The 22244-nt window shown below is 42.2% G+C and overlaps 2 protein-coding genes across 4 annotated transcripts in view; one reads left to right on the top strand and one right to left on the bottom strand.

Moving 5' to 3' along the window:
• ZDHHC13 (zinc finger DHHC-type palmitoyltransferase 13) overlaps positions 1–3121 on the top strand; it is a 46156-nt gene extending 43035 nt beyond the window's left edge. For all 3 annotated transcript variants that reach the window (XM_061610665.1, XM_061610664.1, XM_061610663.1), the window contains 2 exons: positions 555–646; positions 2696–3121. In XM_061610665.1, the coding sequence (XP_061466649.1) occupies positions 555–646; positions 2696–2828 (225 nt within the window). In that variant the 3' untranslated portion in view covers positions 2829–3121. The remainder of the gene's footprint in view (positions 1–554; positions 647–2695) is intronic.
• Positions 3122–4143: 1022 nt separating this feature from the next.
• The window catches only part of CSRP3 (cysteine and glycine rich protein 3), a 43201-nt gene continuing 25100 nt past the window's right edge, over positions 4144–22244 (bottom strand). Inside the window, exons 4-6 of the mRNA XM_061610671.1 lie at positions 20242–20374; positions 13723–13816; positions 4144–11696 (exon numbers count right to left, since the gene is read on the bottom strand). Coding sequence (XP_061466655.1) covers positions 11623–11696; positions 13723–13816; positions 20242–20374 — 301 coding nt within the window. The 3' untranslated portion in view covers positions 4144–11622. The remainder of the gene's footprint in view (positions 11697–13722; positions 13817–20241; positions 20375–22244) is intronic.

The raw sequence follows: 22244 nt of genomic DNA, 5'->3' as shown, positions 1-22244 counted from the left end.
TTTAGAACACTCTCGATTCTTTCTGACTGTTTTGTGTATCGCCATGAATATTTACAGGGTTAATAAGCAAGTGTTTCTGAGTTCAGGACTATAAGTTTTGTAAGGTTTTGTTTTGAAATGAGCTTATGGGAAGGATCAGAATGGCATGGGGGGTATTTTCAATTTTACATTGTGGAATGTGAAAAATCCATGCTGACTATAGTATACAGCCACTCTCATGGCTGTATAATACAGCTCTTCACTTAGTATCCTGTGCCAAATAATGTGTCGCTGAAGAATTAATAATGCTACATAGAGAGATTGGTGTAAGCATGCAGTTCTAATGATTTATAATTAGATTTCTGTTAAAAGTTAGGGATGATAAGCTCAAGATTCATTGTTAGATTTATCTTTCTCTCCAAATTTTCATTGTTTAGGTATATGTTTAATTGAAAAGGGGGCTGTTTCTTACGACGTAATTAAAATGCAAGAAAATATCTTTTCATGTAGAGCATAATTTCAGTACTCTTACTGCATTGCATTTAATTGGCATTTTCCTTTTTTATTCTTTCAAGATTTCATTTCTTGGATTGACCTCACATGAGAGGATTACCCTCTGGAGTAAGCGTTCAAAGCATCCTGTTTCACTCAGGAAAACTCCTTATAAGTAAGTAGCTTCTGGAGAGAGATCCCTTCTAAAAATCATAGAACTTCTCTTATTATGATATGATGTAATGACCTCCTCTGCTTATGCTGATGGTGGTAGTTTTTGTAATCTGTTTTTAGATCAAACAAAAGAAGACAATAAATTTACAGAACAAAATCTATTTTTTTTAGCCTAGTTTTTCCTGGGTGTCTTTTATATAGAAGTGTAAGGAACCAGAAGTCTGGCTGTAGGTACAACATAAAGAGTAAAAATGAATCAGTGGCAGAAAGATAATTGAAGTGTACTTCACAATTCCTTCAGGGCAGGAACAGCAGGCACAGTGGGGTGGTGTCAGTCAGGATGGCAACAAGATAGGGGCTTGGTGGGTGTACCTGTGAAAAAATCTGCTGTTCCTGGCACTGGGCCCATGAAACCCTGACCTCACCCTGCCCCATCCCAGTAAGTGGCACCAACGCTACTTGTTGGGAGGCCAATGGCAGAGCACCACCCCACCATGCCGCCACCTCCTGCCTCAGGGTACATTGGAAAAGTGAGGAAGCAACATCATTTGGCTTCAGTAGACCATAACCAAGCCTGTTATGCTGTAGCTTTGCCTGCTGCCTAGCAAAATGTTGGGAGAAGGGGAACTGCTGCATTTCCATTACAATGATCCACAGGGTTGTATTCAACATAACACTAACCTGCTTGTTTCATCAGGACAAGGATTTCTCCTTACGCAACAGAATGTTCTCCTCCCACACATCACCTAAATCTGTTGTGAGGGTTCTCCCAACCCTCCAGAGCAGATTTGGGGATGGCATGGAGCACACATGGGGAAAGGAGAGGGGGAAGGTCCTGTTGTGGTAGCAGTAATCCTTTTGCACACGCAACTGTTTAGCTGAATACTGCCTAGATTATGGAATGTAACTAAAAACCTGTCCCAGCTAATTTTACCTCCAGTAGTTATCTGAATATCTGCATCCTTATGCAAACAAGATTATTTTGTTAGTATTTAAGTGTAAGCTACAGGTTTCAGGAGCAGTGCACAAACTAAAGCATGACTATATAACTTTATATTTGGTACATGGTGTTTATAAGTTCTCAGCTGTAGCAGAACACTTTTGTGACTTCATGAACCAGCATGTTAAACCTTTCTCACAGTGGGGCTCCTGCAAAGGGTCTGAAATGGCAGGTACTTCTCTTAAATGATTTGTAGCAGTCTTCATCAACTTTGAAATATTTTGAACTGCAAGTCCCATAATCCTGAGCCAGCATGCTTTCTGGAGGGCACAAGATTAGGGAAGGCTTACTTGGAGAATGTTGATTTCATATCAGCCTCACTCCCAAAATATTGGGGGGACATCCTTCTATCCTTGTTCCATAAGATCTATGTTGGTTTGCAGCATCTGCAGTGACCCTGAGAAATGAGCTGTCATTTATGCCCTCCACCACCACCCCTTAAACGGGAAAGCTAAATGATGTGCCCAAATGACACATAAATCTTGTCCTGGATCCCTTCATACTTGACAAGGACTTGTGGACAGAAGGAGACCCCAAGCTTGCGTTCCTTCCTGGGTACAGTTGGTAGCTCTTGTAAAATCTGTTTTTATAGATAGATCCAAAATCCATAGTAGCACAGCACCTTTAATAAGACCAACCAAAATGTTGCAAAAATTGTGTGAAAGCTATCTATATGCTATTTATGGGTAGGGGACTCCATTTAGTTTTAATGCTGTTTCTGCATTGCAAAACTTTGTCATATATGGCTAAAGAGTATAAATATAATCTTTCTTGTGCCCCTTTTCAGTGCCATGGGAATATGTAGAGGCTCACATGCAAGTGCTGTACGTGCAAACCACTTCCTCTTTAAGGAGGATATATGGTTATACCCCAATGCTGAGAAACCAGTTTTCACAGACAGCCCCTCTGCAGGAGTGCAGCTCAGCTACAAAGCCTAGCAGTGGTCCCTTTATGCTCCCAAGACATCCCCATGTTTCAGATACTTCATTTATTAGCAAAATAAGGGAAGACATTTTGACTCTCATCATGTGGTTTTCTTCCCCTTCCTAGCCATGGATGCCTCCAGAACCTAGCAGACTTCTTTACTTGTAGATGCTTTGGAATGTTCAAGCCCAACATCATTGACTGGACTAAGCAGTACACACTAACATTTCATACAGTGAAGGATGTTCATCCTGTGTGAAGAGAACCTGCACCAGATTCATCTGGTGGCTTAAATAAATGTGGATATTTGGTGTATATATTGTACAATTTACAAATTATTCTGTAATTCCCTTGGTTATATTATTGTTATGTTGGAAAAGAAAGTAAAGTTTACATGCACAAACTGCAGCAAACTCAATAATGCAATGACAATTGTAGTTTATATATGACATCTTTGAATAGGTTTGTTTGGAAAGAAGTACAACTGTGAAATATCATTTTTCAAATTGCTAATGAAAGGTCTCTTTTTAATAAAGTAGTTTGTAAATCCTATGCATTATTGTTCATATGTGTTTATCCATTAAAATATGCACTTAATAAGGCAAAAAAGATGCTTTGGAATTTCATAATATTTTAGTATATGAAAACTTATTTGTAACTTTTAATAACTTACCTATCTCTGATTTTTAAATCTGTATATAAAGGCTGTTTAGATTTAATATATTCATGCTCACATTTATTAAATTATAGCTTTTTTGTATTAACAAGTATAATTACTGGCTTTTCAAATATTCAAGGGAAATTATTTGACATAAACTTAGCCACAATAACTGTGGCTAAGGCCCCAATACACAGAATAATTTTTTTTCAGTGGTGCTAGAACATTTAGAAACCAGTGACAGCGGATTCAATATCAGTTAAGAAAATGCTAATGGCATTGGCAGAATTCATTTCAGACTGAAAGCGTGTAGTCTGCCTTTTTTTAATGTTTAACAGGTGTGTGCAGTTGTAAACGGATGCAAATCATATTTCTCGACTTGAGATTCAGCAAGAATCTTGTGCATACTGAGGTTCATGCCAGAGCAAAAAGGAACAAAGGTGACATTGAAGAAAAGCAGATATTAAACAGTCAACAGATATAGATGTCTATGTGTAAAATTAACTCAAGGTTGTTGGTCTAGGGGTTTGATTCTTAGTTGGGTGTGAGAGGGCTTGCGGGGAGCAGTTCCCATAGAAGCACACTTTTGAGAGAGAAAATTGAGAGATAGCATGGAGTAGCAGTTAAATTGTCAGATTAGAACTGAAGTGGCCTGGATTCAAATCCCCACTTAGTCATGAAGCTCAGGGTGACCTTTGGCCCATCACTGACTCGTAACCTAACCTACCTCTAGGGTTTTTTGAGATTAAAATATGATGGGAGGAACCATAGAGACTGCCCCGATCTTGGAGGAAAGGCAGGATATAGATGTAATAGTGTAAAATTAAGGTAAAATATATTCTTAAATTTTGTATAGTAATGGACTTCTTTAGTCTGGTGTACAATGTATCACTTTGTTTAAGAAGACACCACAGAATAAAAAAAGGTATATAGTTTATTGTAACTTCAGAAGGAAACAGCATCATGATTTGATTTCAAAATTGCTTTCACTCTTACTCTTTTTCTTTTGAAAAGATAAGAGAGAAAACGGCTTCTGTTGCTAAAATTACAACTGATATCAATTTTTAGAGGCAATTTGAACAGCAAGGTGTAGAGTTCAGAGTCAGGATTGTGGAATTATGTTACAGGCTCTTTTAGAAGCTCAGAAGAATTTAAGAAATGCCCAGTTGTAGTCCACGAGGTAAATACAATATATTTTCCCTATGAGTCCGGCCATCACAGCGGGTATTAGCTCCACCTATCGTGCGAAGGCAAGAATGTCTTTGAAGTCAAGACTAGGGGCGTCAGGCCCCTCCCACTCTCCAGTTCATTCTTGCCTTCGTACGAACAAGATTGAGATACTATAGCGTAGCATTTAGCTAAGTTTTTTCGTGATTTGTCTGTTTATTTGTTCTGACTGGGTGCGAACCTAGTGTTACTTGTGTGTCTCCCCAGTCCATCCTTTCCCTGTTTTTCTGTTTAACTTCATTTAAGTTTATTTCTACTTCTTTCGAGGGTTCCCTCAGAGACCGCGGCTGCGGTTCTCCATGTTTTTTGTGTTTAGCCTTCCATTTACTTTAATTTCCTTTGCTTGTCTGAGGGTCCCCACAGAGACCGCGGCTGCGGTTCTCTACCTTTTTTGGCTGTTTTGGAGCCTTTCATTTACTTTTATTTCCCTTGCTTGTCTGAGGGTCCCCACAGAGACCGCGGCTGCGGTTCTCTACCTTTTTTGGCTGTTTTTGAGCCTTTCATTTACTTTTATTTCCCTTGCTTGTCTGAGGGTCCCCACAGAGACCGCGGCTGCGGTTCTCTACCTTTTTTGGCTGTTTTTGAGCCTTTCCCTCCCTGGCTTTGCCATCCATCGGATCAAGCCGCGCTCTGTGGAGCTTTTGAAGGGACCGCGGCTGCGGTTCTCTTCCAGGCGGGAGCTTGCGGCTGTGGCTCCCTGCCCTTTTCAGCCTGCCGCCTTAATTCAGCCTGCCGGGGTTCTGCCTCTCCGTAGCCTCTATCTCCGTGATTTTAATTTTCGCCGTGGAGAGCTCTGCAGCCGGCGGCGGCAGCAGCTTGCCTTCCTGCTCCTCTCAGCAGTCTCCTTCTTGGGGTTTTTTAGAGCCGCAAGCGCGGCTATCGCCCCGCGGCTCCCCCTGCGAGACTGTGCTGGGTTACCCTTCCCCCAGTTCGTTATCAGATGGCCGCCATTGCTCCGTCTATCTCCGCCATTTTTAGATCATTTTTCCCGCCCTTTCTTTTCTGGGCGCCATTTTTGTGGGATTCAAATTTCCCGCCTTTTTTGTTAACCCCTTTATTAACCAACGGACACCTTCCCTGCAAGCTATCTGTATGTGTGTTGTCTGTGTGTTGTAGACAGACTTACACAGGGCTTCCTCACACACAAATTTACTGTGACTGTATCATCAAGGCTGGAGTTTTAATACAGTGGCTGCCTTGTACTAAAGTTGAATGATATTCAGTACCATCAAGGCTGGAGCTTTAATATCAGTGGCTGACTTGTACTAAATCTGACTTGTACTAAATCTGAATTATATTCAGTATCATCAAGGCTGGAGCTTTAATATCAGTGGCTCACTTGTACTAAATCTGAATTATATTCAGTATTATCAAGGCTGGAGCTTTAATATCAGTGGCTGACCTGTACTAAATCTGAATTATATTCAGTATTATCAAGGCTGGAGCTTTAATATCAGTGGCTGACTTGTACTAAATCTGAACTATATTCAGTATTATCAAGGCTGGAGCTGACTTATACTAAATCTGAATTATATTCAGTATTATCAAGGCTGAAGCTTTAATATCAGTGGCTGACTTGTACTAAATTTGAATTATATTCAGTATCATCAAGGCTGGAGCTTTAATATCAGCGCCTGACTTGTACTAAATCTGAATTATATTCAGTATTATCAAGGCTGGAGCTTTAATATCAGTGCCTGACTTGTACTAAATCTGAATTATATTCAGTATTATCAAGGCTGGAGCTTTAATATCAGTGGCTGACTTGTACTAAATCTGAATTATATTCAGTATTATCAAGGCTGGAGCTTTAATATCAGTGGCTGACTTGTACTAAATTTGAATTATATTCAGTATCATCAAGGCTGGAGCTTTAATATCAGTGGCTGACTTGTACTAAATCTGAATTATATTCAGTACATCCTGCCCCCTCTGTGGCCGTGTACCACGCCTGAAATCCAGCCTACAGCACTGATCTGAACTATATTTTGTACATCCTGCCCCCTCTGTGGCCGTGTACCAAGCCTAAAATACAGCCTATATTATACAGCCTATATTATCCTAACGCTGATACCACAGTGCATCCTGCCCCCTCTGTGGCCGTGCACTTAGCCATCTGCCAGTGTATCCTACCCCCTCCGTGGTCGTACACTGTGCCAGTTCGGGTCTTTACATCCTGCCCCCTCCGTGGCCGTGTACTGCACCCAAGTTAATATAAGATGGCAGAACAGCCAGGCATGTCGCAATCAGCCAATATGATGCCAGATCAGCCAGGCATGTCACAAACAGCCCAGCCGCAACAATCTAAGGCGACTAAGTCTAAGCATGTTAAAGCAATGGCTAAGACAAAACATCTTTCAAGCCATAGCAAACCAAAGCGGCCACGCTATGCCTCTGTGCCAACCCCCACTACTACCACAGCAACTCAGGCACACATAAGCGATATACTTCATTCCCCTGCTGCTTCCTCTGACGAGGAAGATTTTGCTGGCTTGCCCACTCAGCCTTCGCCTAACCAGCCTCCCTCCGTTTTACCATCCCAAACATCTGCTCCAATAGCCACTCAGGCACAAACATCTACCACAACTGGGCTGCTGCCGTCCCCTGATTTCCTCTTCCAACTCCAAGCCATGCTGGCATTTTTCACCCAAATGCAGTCACCACCACAAGCTCCTGCCATACCCCAACTCAACATGGACCAACGTGCGTGTCATGAAGCTCATCCTTCCTGTTCACCTAACCCCTTTGATGTAGCCAGAGGCAGAGTTTTTGACGAAGCCTCGTATGCGGAGGAGTCATCCTTCACTGACCACGTTGAAGGAGATGACTGGAGCGACTATTCAGATCATGAGGAGGATACATTGTATCGCTTGTTTAATGCTTCAGACTATCAGCCCCTGGCACGCAGGGTAGTTAATACCCTTGGTCTCCAGACTATGCCTTCAACTTCCTCCACCCCAGCCATCAAAGGGGCCAAGGTTCTCAAATCCCCTGCACCTACTGAACATTACATCCCGGTGCCGGACCCAATTGCCAAATTGGCCTCTAAAGAATGGGCTCACCCATTCCATTCTCGCCGCTTCAAGAACCTGGCTGACAGGTTTTACGCCCTAGCTCCGGACTTTGCCACCAAGTTACACGTCCCTGGCATAGATGAACCAATCACTTGCCTAGTTTCACGTTCTCTCTTGCCCAGAGAAGGGGATTCCCAACTAAAGGACACTACTGAGCGACGAATAGACTTCGCCCTCCACAAAAATCACGAGGCCACTGCCCTCTCCACGCGTGCCTCCGCTTCAGCCTCCATTTTCTCCAGAGCAGCTATGATGTGACTAGATGATCTTCTAGAGGACACTAGCCCTGATCCTGTCGCCCTCAGAAGGTCACTGGTAAAGTTGCGTAAGACAGCAGCTTTTGTGGCCGATGCCACCTTGGATACCACTCAATTGGGGGCACGAGCCATGACGGCTCAGATAGTCGCTCGACGGACCCTCTGGCTTCGCTGATTCAGCGGCCAGAATGAATCTGTCCAGGGCTCCTTACTCCGGATCGTTACTCTTCGGCGAGGAAGCTCTAAAGGCACTGCTGGTTGATCCCAAGGACGCCCACAAACCGGTTCTGGCCACTGTCCAGAACATCGACCACAGGCCTTTCAGGCGATCTCCTTCCTTCCGTACTAACCAGCCCTTTCGAGGAACACGGCCAGGAGGACGAGGCCGCAACTTCAGATCCTATGACCCCAATTCATTCAGGGGCTCCTGGAACCGACGCTTCCAGGGCAGAGACCTAAGGCTGGCTTGTCAACTTCGACAAAAGACATCTCCAACCAACTCAACGCCTACTACATCTAGGGGCAATGTTGGACACCCTGCAGGCAATGGTATTCCTGGCTCCAGATTGCATCACTGCCATCACAAGCATCGCAAGGTCCCTGATGCACCAAACATCAGCAGACGTCATGCTTCTAGCCAGGGCGCTCGGAATGTTTATTTCTACAATCCATATTGTGCCATGGGCTCGAGCCCACACTCGGCATCTTCAATGGACTCTACTGCCCTTTCAACAGGACATTGCCAGCTCCAACCATCGTAAAGTTCGCTTGACCCCCGCGCTGCACCTATCATTCCGCTGGTGGACGAGGTCCCAACGCCTCTCCAAGGCCACGCCGTGCAGAGAACCACACAGAACTGTTGTAACCACAGATGCCAGTCTCATCGGCTGGGGAGCCCACTGCAACTCCCAGTATGTTCAGGGGGTTTGGTCCACCACAGAGCAGACTCAAAGCATCAACTGGCTGGAGCTAAAGGATGTACATTTAGCTCTACTTCATTTTCAGTCTCTGTTCCCTTTGGGCCATGTCCTCATTTGAACAGACAGCACGTGTGTAAAATCACATTTGAACAGACAGGGGGGCACCAGGTCTCGTCCTCTGCAGGACCTAGCCTCCCTCATCTTTGTCTGGGCAGAACATCATCTACAATCCCTGAAAGGAGAACATCTCAGAGGGATTTGGAATGTGACAGCAGACTGGCTCAGCAGACAACAGGTTTTTCCGGGGGAATGGAAACTTCACCCAGCCATTTTCCATCGTTTTCAGAGTCGGTTCGGCGAATGCTCAATCGACCTGTTTGCCTCCAGTCGCAATTGCCAGCTTCCCAGGTACTTTGCCCGATACCTGGATTCAACAGCGGAAGCAATGGATGCTCTGACAATACCGTGGCCAGACGGTCTCTTGTACGCTTTTCCTCCAATACCATTGTTAGCCAAAACCTTGAGGAAGGCGCAAACCGAGAGGGCACAGCTGGTTCTGATAGCACCATTTTGGCCACGCCGACCGTGGTTCTCACATCTTCTGGCAATGTCAATGATGGAGCCTTGGACACTTCCAGTCAGGCCAGACCTCCTATCCCAGGGTCCAGTATGGCACCAGGACCCTACTTGGCTCAATCTAACAGCGTGGCGTTTGAACAGGGACATTTGAGGTCAGCTGGACTGTCTGACGCTGTGATTGATATTATTTTGGCCTCGAGAAGACCATCTACCACTCGTATTTATCAACATACCTGGGTGGCTTTCTCCAAGTGGTGTCAGTCCCACCACCATGATCCATCCCAGGCCACTGTGCATCAGGTGCTGCATTTTCTCCATAGTGGTTTTAAGATGGGACTTCGACCCAACACTCTACGTCGACATGCGTCCACTCTGTCGTCCATTCTCTCAGTGTCTTCTCCTGGAGCTCCTATTTCCTCACATTCGTTCATCAAACGTTTTTTGAGGGGAGTCGCCCTATGCTCTCCAGCTGTTGTCCATCGGTTTCTCTCATGGAGTTTGCCGAAAGTTTTGCAGGCTTTGCAACGCCCTCCGTTTGAACCCATCAGGACTGTGCCCCTACGTATGCTGTCCTTCAAGGTCTTGTTCCTGATCGCAATCACATCTGCCAGACGCGTTTCGGAGTTGGGCGCATTGTCTTCTGCTCGACACCTCTGCGTCTTCCATAAGGACTCTGTTGTGCTGAAGACTGATCCTTCCTTCCGTCCCAAGGTTGATTCGGTTTTTCATTGCAACCAGGACATTGTTTTGCCTTCCTTTTGCCCGAATCCTACCCATCCTCTCGAGAAGGCTTGGCATTCGTTAGATGTCCGGAGGGCTCTCAAGACCTACCTGTCTAGGACCCAAGAGATTCGACGAACGGAGTCTCTGTTTGTATCCTTTCATCCAAGGTCTATGGGACATAAGGTATCCAATTCTACCTTATCCCGTTGGTTAAGGGCATGTATTACTTTAGCATATGAGTCTCTGAAGCTGTCAGTTCCAGCTAGTATAACTGCTCATTCTACCAGGTCAGCTGCCACTTCGGCTGCTTTTGCCACTAATGCTCCTGTTGCCGATATTTGTAGGGCTGCAGTCTGGTCTACCCCACACTCGTTTATAAGGCATTATAAAATTGATCGCTATGCCTCTGCTGACGCTTCTTTTGGCAGATGAGTGTTGCAACAGGTTCTTAATGACGATTAACACGTGGGTGGTCCCTCCCTGTATGGGCTGCTCTGGTACATCCCGCTGTGATGGCCGGACTCATAGGGAAAATGGACCATTGGTCTCACCTGAAGGGTGATTTTCCTATGAGTACGGACATCACGACCCTCCCAGTTGGAGGATGACTATATATTTTCTAATGTGTTATATATTACTGTTACGCTATTATATTTAAATTTAAGAGTGAAGTCAAGACTTCTAGTTCTGTTATACCGCTATGTTGGAGTCATGTTACTATGCATGGTACTATTGTGTTATTTTCCTGCTGCCAGGCCTGTTTGCCTTGTTCTTGTATTTTTAGATATTTCTCCTTAGACTCACTGCGAATGAACTGGAGAGTGGGAGGGGCCTGACGCCCCTAGTCTTGACTTCAAAGACATTTTTGCCTTCGCACGATAGGTGGAGCTAATACCCGCTGTGATGTCCGTACTCATAGGAAAATCACCCTTCAGGTGAGACCAATGGTCCATTTTCTTCCGCACCCGCACTTGGAAGGCATATTTTTGTTGTTTTTAAATCAGACTGCAAATGTATAAGCTACCCTTGTAACACCTGCTTGGAGATGAGAGAATGCCACCCCAAGCGCTTCCAGGCAGAGATGACATGGTTTTGAGAGGGTCAAAGTGAAAAATTAACAAAGGTGAAGATAAATGGACTTGGTGGTGGGAATATTTTTTTAACAATTACTACTTATTATGCTGGCCAGTTATGGTCAAATATCTTTATCTCATGACATCAGCAACACATCTTCATAAGTGCTATTTTGGCACTTAGGAGTAACAGAATGTAAAATAGGTATCAAGTTCTGTTTAGTTAACATTGATGTAAATACAGTCTTTGGGCTGTGTCCTTTATGCAGTTAACTTTGTGATACAGTAACCAGTGCTACTACTGTCTAAAACAGGTAGCAATTCTGAAATAATTTGTGAACAGTCCAGAATTTAAGATATTAAGCTGTATTTGTTCAGAAATTAAATGTTTTTCTATACTACCTGTCAAAACATGCTTTCCTGCACCATTCTACAAAATTTGTATAAGGAGATTATTTCTTCAGAGAGATGAAAAAAGTGTTCTCAGTACCCTCTTCTTAATCATGTGTTACTGTTTAAACAAGCCTAAGTGGGAGGATATCTTACTCCATCTTTTCAACTTGAGTGAGGCCACCAAATCCAATTCCTTTCGGACCAAAATTCTTTGCATAGCAAACTGGAACAGAAAGAAATACATTATGTTTAGCTGTTTTCATAAGGCACTCAACATAAAATACCCTTGCTTCCAAGGCCTTCCTTGAAACTTAAGCTTTCCTGGAAGCCATTGGAACGGCCAATGCCCTACCATAACTAAGCCAAAGTAAGTGTAATTTAAATGGCTGCATATTTTTCCCATTTTTGCCTCTGCTACCACGCCCCTTTCCTTTGTTTCTCTGAATCTAAATATAGACTTTAAGGCTACTTTGCAATAACAACCTTTCAAACCTGTTGTTTTAGTAAAGCCCACGTACATAGGTGGTGCTATATAAGTAATAATAAATATTACACTAATCCTTAATGCACATTCTTTGGATTTAGAGAGACGATTTGTTGCATTTATATTATCTGTGATGCATAGTTACATTTGTGTCACTCTCATTGTTTCAGGCAGGAGTCTTTTTCAGCCCTACCTGGACACATGAGAGATTGAACCTGAGACCTTTTACATGTGAAGTATGTGCTCAGCCACTGAGCTGCAGCCATTTCCTTCATTTGGTAGCCAAGGCATCATTTCTACTATCAGCAAAACTCCGTTGTCTTACTCTCTGCTCCACAGAACGCTCTGTCTCCCTGTGCTGGCATTTTAAAAAGCATGGCAGTGTATACTTTTTATTTTTTTTATTTGTGATTTTTATTAATTGCATTAATAAATTTCATCACAATTTGTAACAAATTAAATTTTAAATAAAATTAAAAATGAAAAGATTTTTTCCATCTTACTCATTTAGAACATTACAGGTGTGCTGAATTACCTTACTGATTTATTCCATGTATTAAAGGAATCTGACTTTACAATTGATTATCTGACCTTATTTCTTTTTTCCCTTTTCCATTTACCCAGTTACCACAAAGTTCTATTCATCTGCACCATGTTTCTACATAGACCCAGGGTATTGGGTACCTGTGTGTATCATCATTTGTATAAGAAATAAAGTCCTGCCGTATTACTGTACTAAGAATTGGTCTTGTGTAGTTTGTCTCCCAGATGCCCTCAGCTTGTGTGATAGTTTCTCGCAACAGGGCTATTTACCAGACCTCCTTATACCAGCACTCTAGAATGCAGGTTGAATATCTTCCAATGCTTCGCTATCAATGCCCTTGCAGCTGTCAATGTGTGACCCACTCTTTATATTTTCTCTCTTATCAGCACTGATGAACAGATTCAAAGGAGCCAAGTAAGGAGGGAGAAATATTTTGTTGAATTATTAATTGCTGAAAATATCTCCCCAAAGGCTTTCACTTTTATACATTCCCACCACATGTGGTTCCAGGTGCCAATCCTTTGCATCCTTGCCTGCACATGGGGGATGATCTTGGATGTATAAATGAGAACCGCTGGGGTTAAGTGCCAGCACTTTGTGCATGCTGATGGAACTCTATAAAGGCAAGCTGCATGTGAAAAATTGTAAAAGTTGTATAAGTGAAGCTCCTCTATTGGGCTGAGGTAAATATCATTAGGGTACAGTATAAGAGGACTCTTCTCAGTTTAGTGCTTTGGATCTGTGGTATGTGGGCCTAATGGTATGTGGGTAACGAGAGAAAAAGCAGAGGGAAAGGGTATCTGACATCACAGTGTTTGGCATTTCCTTGCCTCCACATCATTGGTGGGAGGATGTAGAAAGGTGTGAAGGCAAGCCATGGGGGTATGTCATAATTGAGGGAGGAGCTGGATGTGTTTTCTCATATGTTTAGTTTAGCCCTGGGAAGATAACAATGTGGTCATGTGAACAATTGTATTTTAAGATTCAGAAAACTAGCATTCCCCCCTGGCCCCCACTCTCTTGACTGAACATTTCCAGTTCCTGGTAGGAATTCAGTGATATTACTGCTGAAGTCTGCATTATGTTATACACAATGAGAAAATCAAGTTCTAGTGGATTTTCATTCTGTGAAATATGTATAATACACCTCCACAAGTCTTCAAAGGATGCACCTTAATAAACTTTGTCTGAAATAAGTTTAAGATATTCTGTTACACTTGCCTTTACAGAAAATTTCTCCATCTTTATCTGTAACATTTGTAGACTCTAGACTCTTTCCACAAAAAGCACATCGGAAACATGTCTTGTGCCATGGCTGAAACAGAAACCAAAAGGGCATTAAGGAAAACATAGTTATCACAGCTTTACGTTTGCACTCCCCAAGATTTATGCATTGTTTAATCCACTGGCAGATAAAGAATATAATCAGCTGAGAACTTCCTTTAGACCAGCCTTTCCCAACTAGTGGACCACCAGATGTTGTTGGACCGCAATTCCCATCTTTCCTGACCATTGGCAATGCTGGCTGAGGCTGATGGGAATTGTGGTCCAACAACATCTGGTGCCCCATTAGTTCGGAAAGGCTGCTTTAGACAAACCTGTCTAGATTTAACATTGTGTACCAAATCAGAGGAAGGCAATGGTAAACCACCTCTGAATATCTCTTACCACGAAAACCCTATGAACAGAGTATCCAAAATGCAACATGAGATAGTGGTGGAAGATGAGACCCCCCAGGTCAGAAGGCACTCACCAAGCTACTGGGGAAGAACAAAGGACAAGTACGAGTAGCACTGTGACTAATGACGCAGCTGGGACAAAGCCGAAAGGAAGCCCAGAGGCTGATGCACACAGATGCAAAAGGAGAGTCCGGAGTTGTACGATGCACACAATAGGAACATGGAATGCGAGGAGCATGAACCAGGGAAAGTTAGAAATTGTCAAGCAAGAAATGGAACATATCAACATTACAATACTTGGTGTGAGCGAACTAAAATGGACAGGAATGGGACATTTTCAATCAGGCAACTAACTACAAAATATTTTATGCAGGAAATGAGACATCAGGAAGAAATGGGGTTGCTTTAATAGTGAGAAGTGATGTAGCAAGAGCAATTAGGAGCTACAACTCAAGGTCTGAGCGAGTGATATCGATGAGATTAAATGGGAAACGTATTAACATAACCATCATCCAAGTCTATGCTCCAATGGCAAACGCAGAAGAAGAGGAATTGGAGAGATTTTACGGAGAAGTACAGGAAAAAATCGATCACACACCAAAACAAGATGTGCTGATAATCATGGGGGATTGTAATGCAAAAGTAGGGAACAGAGAAGAATTAGGAATTGTGGGGAAATGGGGCCTAGGAGACAGAAATGAAGCAGGAGAAAGATTTATTGAATTCTGTGAAGCCAATAATTTGTTTCTTGCGAACACATTTTTTGAGCAACCAAAAAGATGACTACACGTGGACATCACCAAATGGTCAATATAGGAATCAAATTGATTATATAATTGGTAGCAGAAGATGGTGAAGTTCCATACTTTCTGCGAAAACAAGACCAGGAGCAGACTGTGGTACAGATCATGAACTGGTCATTTCGAAAAACAGAGTAACGCTAAAGAAAAACAACAAAGCACTCATAATGCCAAAATACAATTTAAATAACATCCCAGAAGAATATAAAGATCAAATAAGGAACAGGTTTGAGGCTTTAAACTTAGTTGACAGAGAACCAGAAGAACTATGGAATGAAGTCAGCGACATTATCGGGGAAGAATGCAAAAGGACAATACCTCTATTTAAAAAGAGAGAAAGACCTCAATGGATGACTGAAGAAACTCTTAAAATGGTTAAAGAGAGAAGGAAAGCAAGGGCGGTATATAAATTGAAATAATAAATAAATAAATAAATAAAAGCAAAAGGAGATAGAAACACAGTCAGAACCCTAAATGCAACAATACAGTGACTAGTACGTAGGGGCAAAGAGAACTATTACAATAAGTTACTGTATAGAAATAGAAGAGGACAACAAAAAGGGAAGAACAAGAGCCCTATTCCAAAAGATTAGAGAAATGAAAGGGAAATTTAAACCAAGAGTAGGGATGTTGAATAATCAATAGGAGAACACACTGACTGACCAAGATGAAATAAAAGGAAGATGGAAGCAATAACCGAAAGAACTCTATAAAAGTGATGCCAGGATGACAGATTCATTCACAGAGGAACAGTACAACGAAGAACCAAAAATTTTAGAATGTGAGGTAAAAGCTGCTCTTAAAGTACTCAGAAGAAACAAATCAGCAGAAACAGATGGCATACCAATAGAGTTACTACAAGCTACTGAGACTGAATCTGTCCAAATTTTGAATAATAATAATAATAAATTTAATTTCTTCGTCGCCTATCTGGCCAATGGCCACTCTAGGCGACTTACAAAATTATTAAAATACAATAGATAAAATACAATAATACAATATAAAACAATACATCTGCAACAATATTAAAACTGGTCAGGAGACATTACAGTTATAACAATTAACCCTCCCCGGATACCCCGAAGGCCTGCTGAAAGAGCCAGGTCTTTAAGGCTTTCTGAAACACATTTAGGGAAGAGGCGTGCCGGAGATCTTGTGGGAGGGAGTTCCAAAGAGTGGGGGCCGCCACTGAAAATGCCCTCTCTCTAGTACCCGCCAATCTAGCTGTTTTTGTTGGCGGGATTGAGAGAAGGCCCTGTGTGGCCGATCTTGTCGGGCGGCATAATCGGTGGCGTTGAAGGCGCTCCGTGAGATAAACTGGGCCGAAACCGTGTAGGGATTTAAAGGTCAATACCAACACCTTGAATTGGGCTCGGAAAACAACTGGTAGCCAGTGTAGGTCAAACAACACTGGTGTGATGTGATCTCGGCGGCGACTATTCGTAAGTAGTCGAGCCGCCGCATTTTGTATCAGTTGCAATTTCCGGACCGTTTTCAAGGGTAACCCCACGTAGAGCGCATTACAGTAGTCCAAATGAGAGGTGACCAGGGCGTGTAACACTAGTGGGAGCTGGTAAGTAGGAAGGTAGGGTTGCAGCCTTCATATGAGGTGTAGTTGGTACCAGGCTGCCCGGCTCACTGCCGAAATCTGAGCCTCCATAGACAGCCTGGAATCAAGCACAACCCCAAGGCTGCGGACCTGGTCCTTTAGGGGTAGACTCACCCCGTTGAACTTCAGGTCAATGTCACCCAACCTTCTCTTGTCCCCCACAAGTAGTACCTCGGTCTTATCAGGGTTCAACTTCAGCTTGTTCCTTCCCATCCATCCACTCACGGATTCCAGGCACTTGGACAAGGTCTCCACAGCCAACTCTGGTGAAGACTTAAACGAGAGATAGAGCTGAGTGTCATCCGCATATTGATGACACTGCAGCCCAAATCTCCTGATGATTGCCCCCAGCGGCTTCATATAGATGTTAAATAGCATGGGAGAGAGGATAGAGCCCTGTGGCACACCACAATTGAGAGGCCAAGGGTCTGATACCTCCTCCCCCAACGCTGCCTGTTGGTACCTGTCGGAGAGAAAGGAATGGAACCACTGTAATACAGTGCCTCCAATTCCCAATCTCTCTAGGCGAAGCAGAAGGATACTGTGGTCGACAGTATCAAAAGCCGCTGAGAGATCGAGGAGGACAAGAAAGGTGGATTCTCCCCTATCTAATGCCCTCCTCAAATCATCTACCAGAGCGACCAAGGCTGTTTCAGTTCCGTGACCAGTCCTGAAACCCGATTGGTATGGATCCAAATAATCCGTTTCATCCAAGTGTGCTGTCAAGAAATATGGAAAACTAAAAAATGGCCCACAGACTGGAAGCGTTCAATATATATCCCAATTCCAAAGAAAGGGAATCCCAGAGAATGCAGTAATTATCGAACTATTGCCTTAATGTCCCATGCAAGTAAAGTAATGCTCAAGATTCTACAACAAAGGCTCTTGCCGTATATGGAGCGAGAGATGCCAGACGTCCAAGCTGGATTTAGAAAGGGAAGAGGCACCAGAGATCATATCGCAAACATACATTGTATAATGGAACGGACCAAGGAATTTCAGAAAAAAATCACCCTGTGCTTTATAGATTATGGCAAAGCCTTTGACTGTGTAGATCATGAAAAATTATGGAATGGGGGTGCCACAGCATCTGATTGTCCTGATGCACAACTTATACTCTGGACAAGAGGCTACTGTAAGGACAGAATATAGAGAAACCGATTGGTTCCCCATCGGAAAGGGTGTGAGACAGGGGTGTATTTTATCACCCTATGTATTTAATCTATATGCAGAACATATCATACGGAAAGCAAGATTGGACCAAGATGAAGGAGGTGTGAAAACTGAAGAGAGAAATATCAATAATTTAAGATTTGCTGATGATACCATACTACTAGCAGAAACCAGTAACGATTTGAAACGAATGCTGATGAAAGTTAAAGAGGAAAGCACAAAAGCTGAAAGTCAAAAAGACTAATGACAACAGAAGATTTATGTAACTTTACAGTTGACAATGAGGATACTGAACTTGTCAAGGATTATCAATACCTCAGCACAGTCATTAACCAAAATGGAGACAATAGTAAATAAATCAGAAGAAGACTAGGACTGGGGAGGGCAGCTGTGAGAGAACTAGAAAAGGTCCTCAAATGCAAAGATGTATCACTGCACACTAAAGTCAGGATCATTCAGACCATGGTACTTCCAATCTCTATGCATGGATGTGAAAGTTGGACAGTGAAAAAAGAGGATGAGAAAAATCAACTCATTTGAAATGTGGTGTTGGAGGAGAGCTTTGCGGATACCATGGACTGCAAAAGAGACAAATAATTGGGTGTTAGAACAAATTAAACCAGAACTGTCACTAGAAGCTAAAATGATGAAACGGAGGTTATCATACTTTGGACATATAATGAGAAGACATGATTCATTAGAAAAGATGATAATGCTGGGAAAAACAGAAGGCAGTAGAAAAAGAAAAAGGCCAAACAAGAGATGGATTGATTCCATAAAGGAAGCCACAGACCTGAACTTACAAGATCTGAACAGGGTGGTTTATAACAGATGCTATTGGAGGTCGCTGATTCATAGGGTTGCCATAAGTCGTAATTGACTTGGAGGCACATAACAACAACAACAACTACCAAATTAGGAACATGTGCAATTAGAGGACAGTGTACAATGGACATAGAGATGAAAACATCAACTGCCATATGAAGATCAGAATTGGAATACTGGAGGCAAAATCTGGCCAAACCTATGGACATTCTTTTAACAGTTCAGGTGCATATTAGTATGTTTAATTCCTGGCGCAGATTATTGCAAATGGGTGATAACAGGCTTCCTAAAATCTGACTTGAGGAACAGATGGCACTAGCTCTTGGTAGTTTCTGGTTTCAACAATTTTCAGATTTATTACAGCAGTATGGAATTTCAGTGCAGGCAGTTAATTCATTTGGAAATCTAGCCAGAAACATCTTTAAAAAAGTACAAATTGACATAGCTGCCCTTTCCTCTTCAAGTATTGTGCTAAGTGGTTAGCAAATGCAAAATCTCAGCATCAATATGAAGAATACCTGTCATTTTACATGAAAATGGAATCTTGGAAATCTCTTACCAGAGTCCATTTTGCACAGGTGGAATCAATGCTTAACTAGGAGATTTTGGGGCATGCCAGTCCGATTATGCATCTGTGGAGCAGCAGTGCCAGAGGATTTGCCTTTCTACATTTTTAAATATCAGTTTTATTTTAATTTTAGAGAACAGTCTCTTGAACAGTTGTTACTAAAGGACATGAAATATCAGAGTGAAAGAAAAGTTTAGTTTTCTGTTACAAGGAACAAACCAGTATGTGACTTTGAAGGTAGCCTCTTTTGCGGTAATGGTCTCAAGCTGCAGGAAAAGATAAGTGGAATCAATTTCAGACAATTATGGTGGAGATTTTAAGGGTATAAACTTAGTTACCAGCTGAAACTGAATCAGCAGTTGTCAGCAGAAATTAGACAAGCATCTAGTCTCATGATGTTCAGGTGTCTACTGAAGACATTTTTGTTTAAGAAGTATTTCCCTGAAATACGACCCAGTCATTTTTGACATATTGTTTGCTTTTTCTTAGAATTTTTGAAATGATTTTATTATTTATAGACCTTGTGTTTTTGTTCTATTTTTATCTTGTACATGACTTAGATGATTTCATGCTACTGCATGAAGCAGTTTATAAATTTGTTAAAATAATTTAAAAATCATTCTGACATGTATCTCTCATTTTTAATTTAATTTATTGAATCTTTCATTTTTACTTGTATTAAAAAATACAAAGTTTTATGTATATTTTTTATGTGGAGTCGTAAACATATTTCACTTGTATGTGGAGTTTAAATGTATTTTATTTTGTTCTCTTTTGATACGGTCTATGGACTTTATCCTATTCCAACAGGAAAGCTGAACATGTGAAATAAATGTAGGACAGAAATGTGCTACAAATCAAATCCTAGACATGCCTGCCTGCTCAGAAGAAAGTCCCACTGAGTTCAGTAAGATCTATTTTCAGAAAAGGTTGGAGCTTTTATCTTGGCTCGATCATGGTTTGAGAACATGAAGCAACGAGCACCATTCCCTTTGTGAAACAAGATGTATGACTAAAATCTCAATGTTAGCATCTGCCCTTCAGCTGTAACGCAACAGCACTTGACCTGTTTAGCAAGTTTCTTACCTTGCCTCCTCCCATTATCTTCTCTGCTGCATATACCGACTTTCCACAACGAGGGCATTTTTCTGCATCACCAAACTTTTTGGCAAACTTTGAAGGGTTGGTAGGAGTCGAAGGACGAGCCGGCTTTGGTGAGCTAATGGCAAGAAATGATCAGCCCATATTAAGCATTTGATCTCAGAACAGCTAAATTAAGCACCATCTAACTTAACCAGAATTACAAACAATACGTGTATCACCCAAAATGAACAAATACTCACTTTTGGTAGAAGAATACAAATATTTTATGCGGAAAGAGGTGTCATTCTGCAATGTTTAGCTTATATTATGACTAGTGAAACAGCTAGCACTGACTGAGTTCTTTTGATTTAACAGCCAAATTACACAACTAGCCAAAGAAGTTGTGTAAAATGTTAAGGGACAACTAGAGGGACAGTTGTAATCCCTTTACTGCTGGGATAAGGGCTTCAAACTCCACATACACAACATATAGGAAATGTAAAATAACATCTTTATTGGGGCCAACCAAAGTTCACAACGTGGTAAGAGAACTTTTGAGTTCTACAGAGCCCATCCTCACACTGTGAGATGATAACACCTTTGTATGAAAGAGCAATTGATCCAAAGCAACTGCTACCCATAATGGTTCAGTACCCACCACCACTGATGAGGATTAGAATCCTATATGTATAAGCACATAGTAAAAGAGAAGGGAAATCTAGCCTCTAGAGCACCCTTTCCCAACCAGTGTGCCTCCAGATGTTGTTGGACTACAACTCGCATCTTTCCTGACCATTGGCAATGCTGGCTGAGGCTGATGGGAGTTGTGGTCCAACAACACCTGGAGGCACACTGGTTGGGAAAGGCTGCTCTAGAGCAATCCCAAGTATGAACTTCATGACTACTGTCTGTCTCCACAGCTGGAGGCAGTATGCTTCTGAATACCAGTTGCTAGAAACTGCAAGAAGGGAGAAGGGAGAATACTTTTGCTCTCAAGTCTCACTTGCGGGCTTCCCATGAGCATCTGGTTGGCCACTGTGAGAACAGAATGCTGGACTAGAAAGGCTATTGGCCTAATCCAGCAGGCTCTTACGTGCTTATGAAAATTTAAAAAACACAATGGTTAACTAATCTGCCTTTAATGATCCTAAGCACATGCCCTTACAGAGAATTCTGATAACCTCACCCAAAGGCAGTTCCCAGTACAGCTGTCATGAAACCTTAATAGTCAAATACTGTCAACACCATGTAGTACCCTGGAGTTTAAAAGGCTGAGGGACTTTTAAAAAAGCCTTCTAAAGCAAAGATAGCAGGTGAAATCTCAGCATGAAAACTGTAAACTGCAGCAGGATTTGGGTGCATGTGTGCAGCCACTGAAAACTACAAAGGGAAAAAAGGGCTAAAGGGGATCCTTACCTTGTTGAACTTGTGGCAAATTTGATATGCTTTAACAGGGAAAAGCATTTATTTTATTTTCTCCATTCATTGTACATATTCTACAGTAGCTCTTAAAGCTCTTCAAAATGCCTAGTCTGTGTCAAGGTCAGACAGGAGGGGATGGAATGAGCTGCTGTTGTGCCTGGAAGTACTTTTTAAACCCTCTTTTCCCCCCAATATAGCCTTTCTGTGATGGCTTTAAATCTTTCCTGAAGTGACCTTTGCAGGCCTCAATGGTCAGACTCCCAACATGTGATTCAGCAAGCAGGACATTCCGTGGCAGGAATGTTTCTGAAGCACATGATTATAGATAAATACCCCCTCCAAGCCCATATCTGGTGTTGGAAATAGAATTGTTGGTAGGCCTAATTATGGCTAAACTAGACTCACTGAGGAATGGAACTTTTAAACATTTTTATACAAAGCTATTACCTGCAAAAAGAACCAACCATATCAACCAAACAGAACCACACACTTTGGAGACAGTAACAAATTTTATTCCTTTATAAAAGGTTACATTGTCAGAGATTGCAGAATGTTGCTATTTTGCCAGTGGACTTTTGATCACA

This window comes from Rhineura floridana, chromosome 2, assembly GCF_030035675.1.
Source record: "Rhineura floridana isolate rRhiFlo1 chromosome 2, rRhiFlo1.hap2, whole genome shotgun sequence".
Lineage (NCBI taxonomy): Eukaryota > Metazoa > Chordata > Lepidosauria > Squamata > Rhineuridae > Rhineura > Rhineura floridana.
The sequence above is the reverse complement of the archived record's forward strand: the minus strand, read 5'-3'. Positions and strand labels throughout refer to the sequence as shown.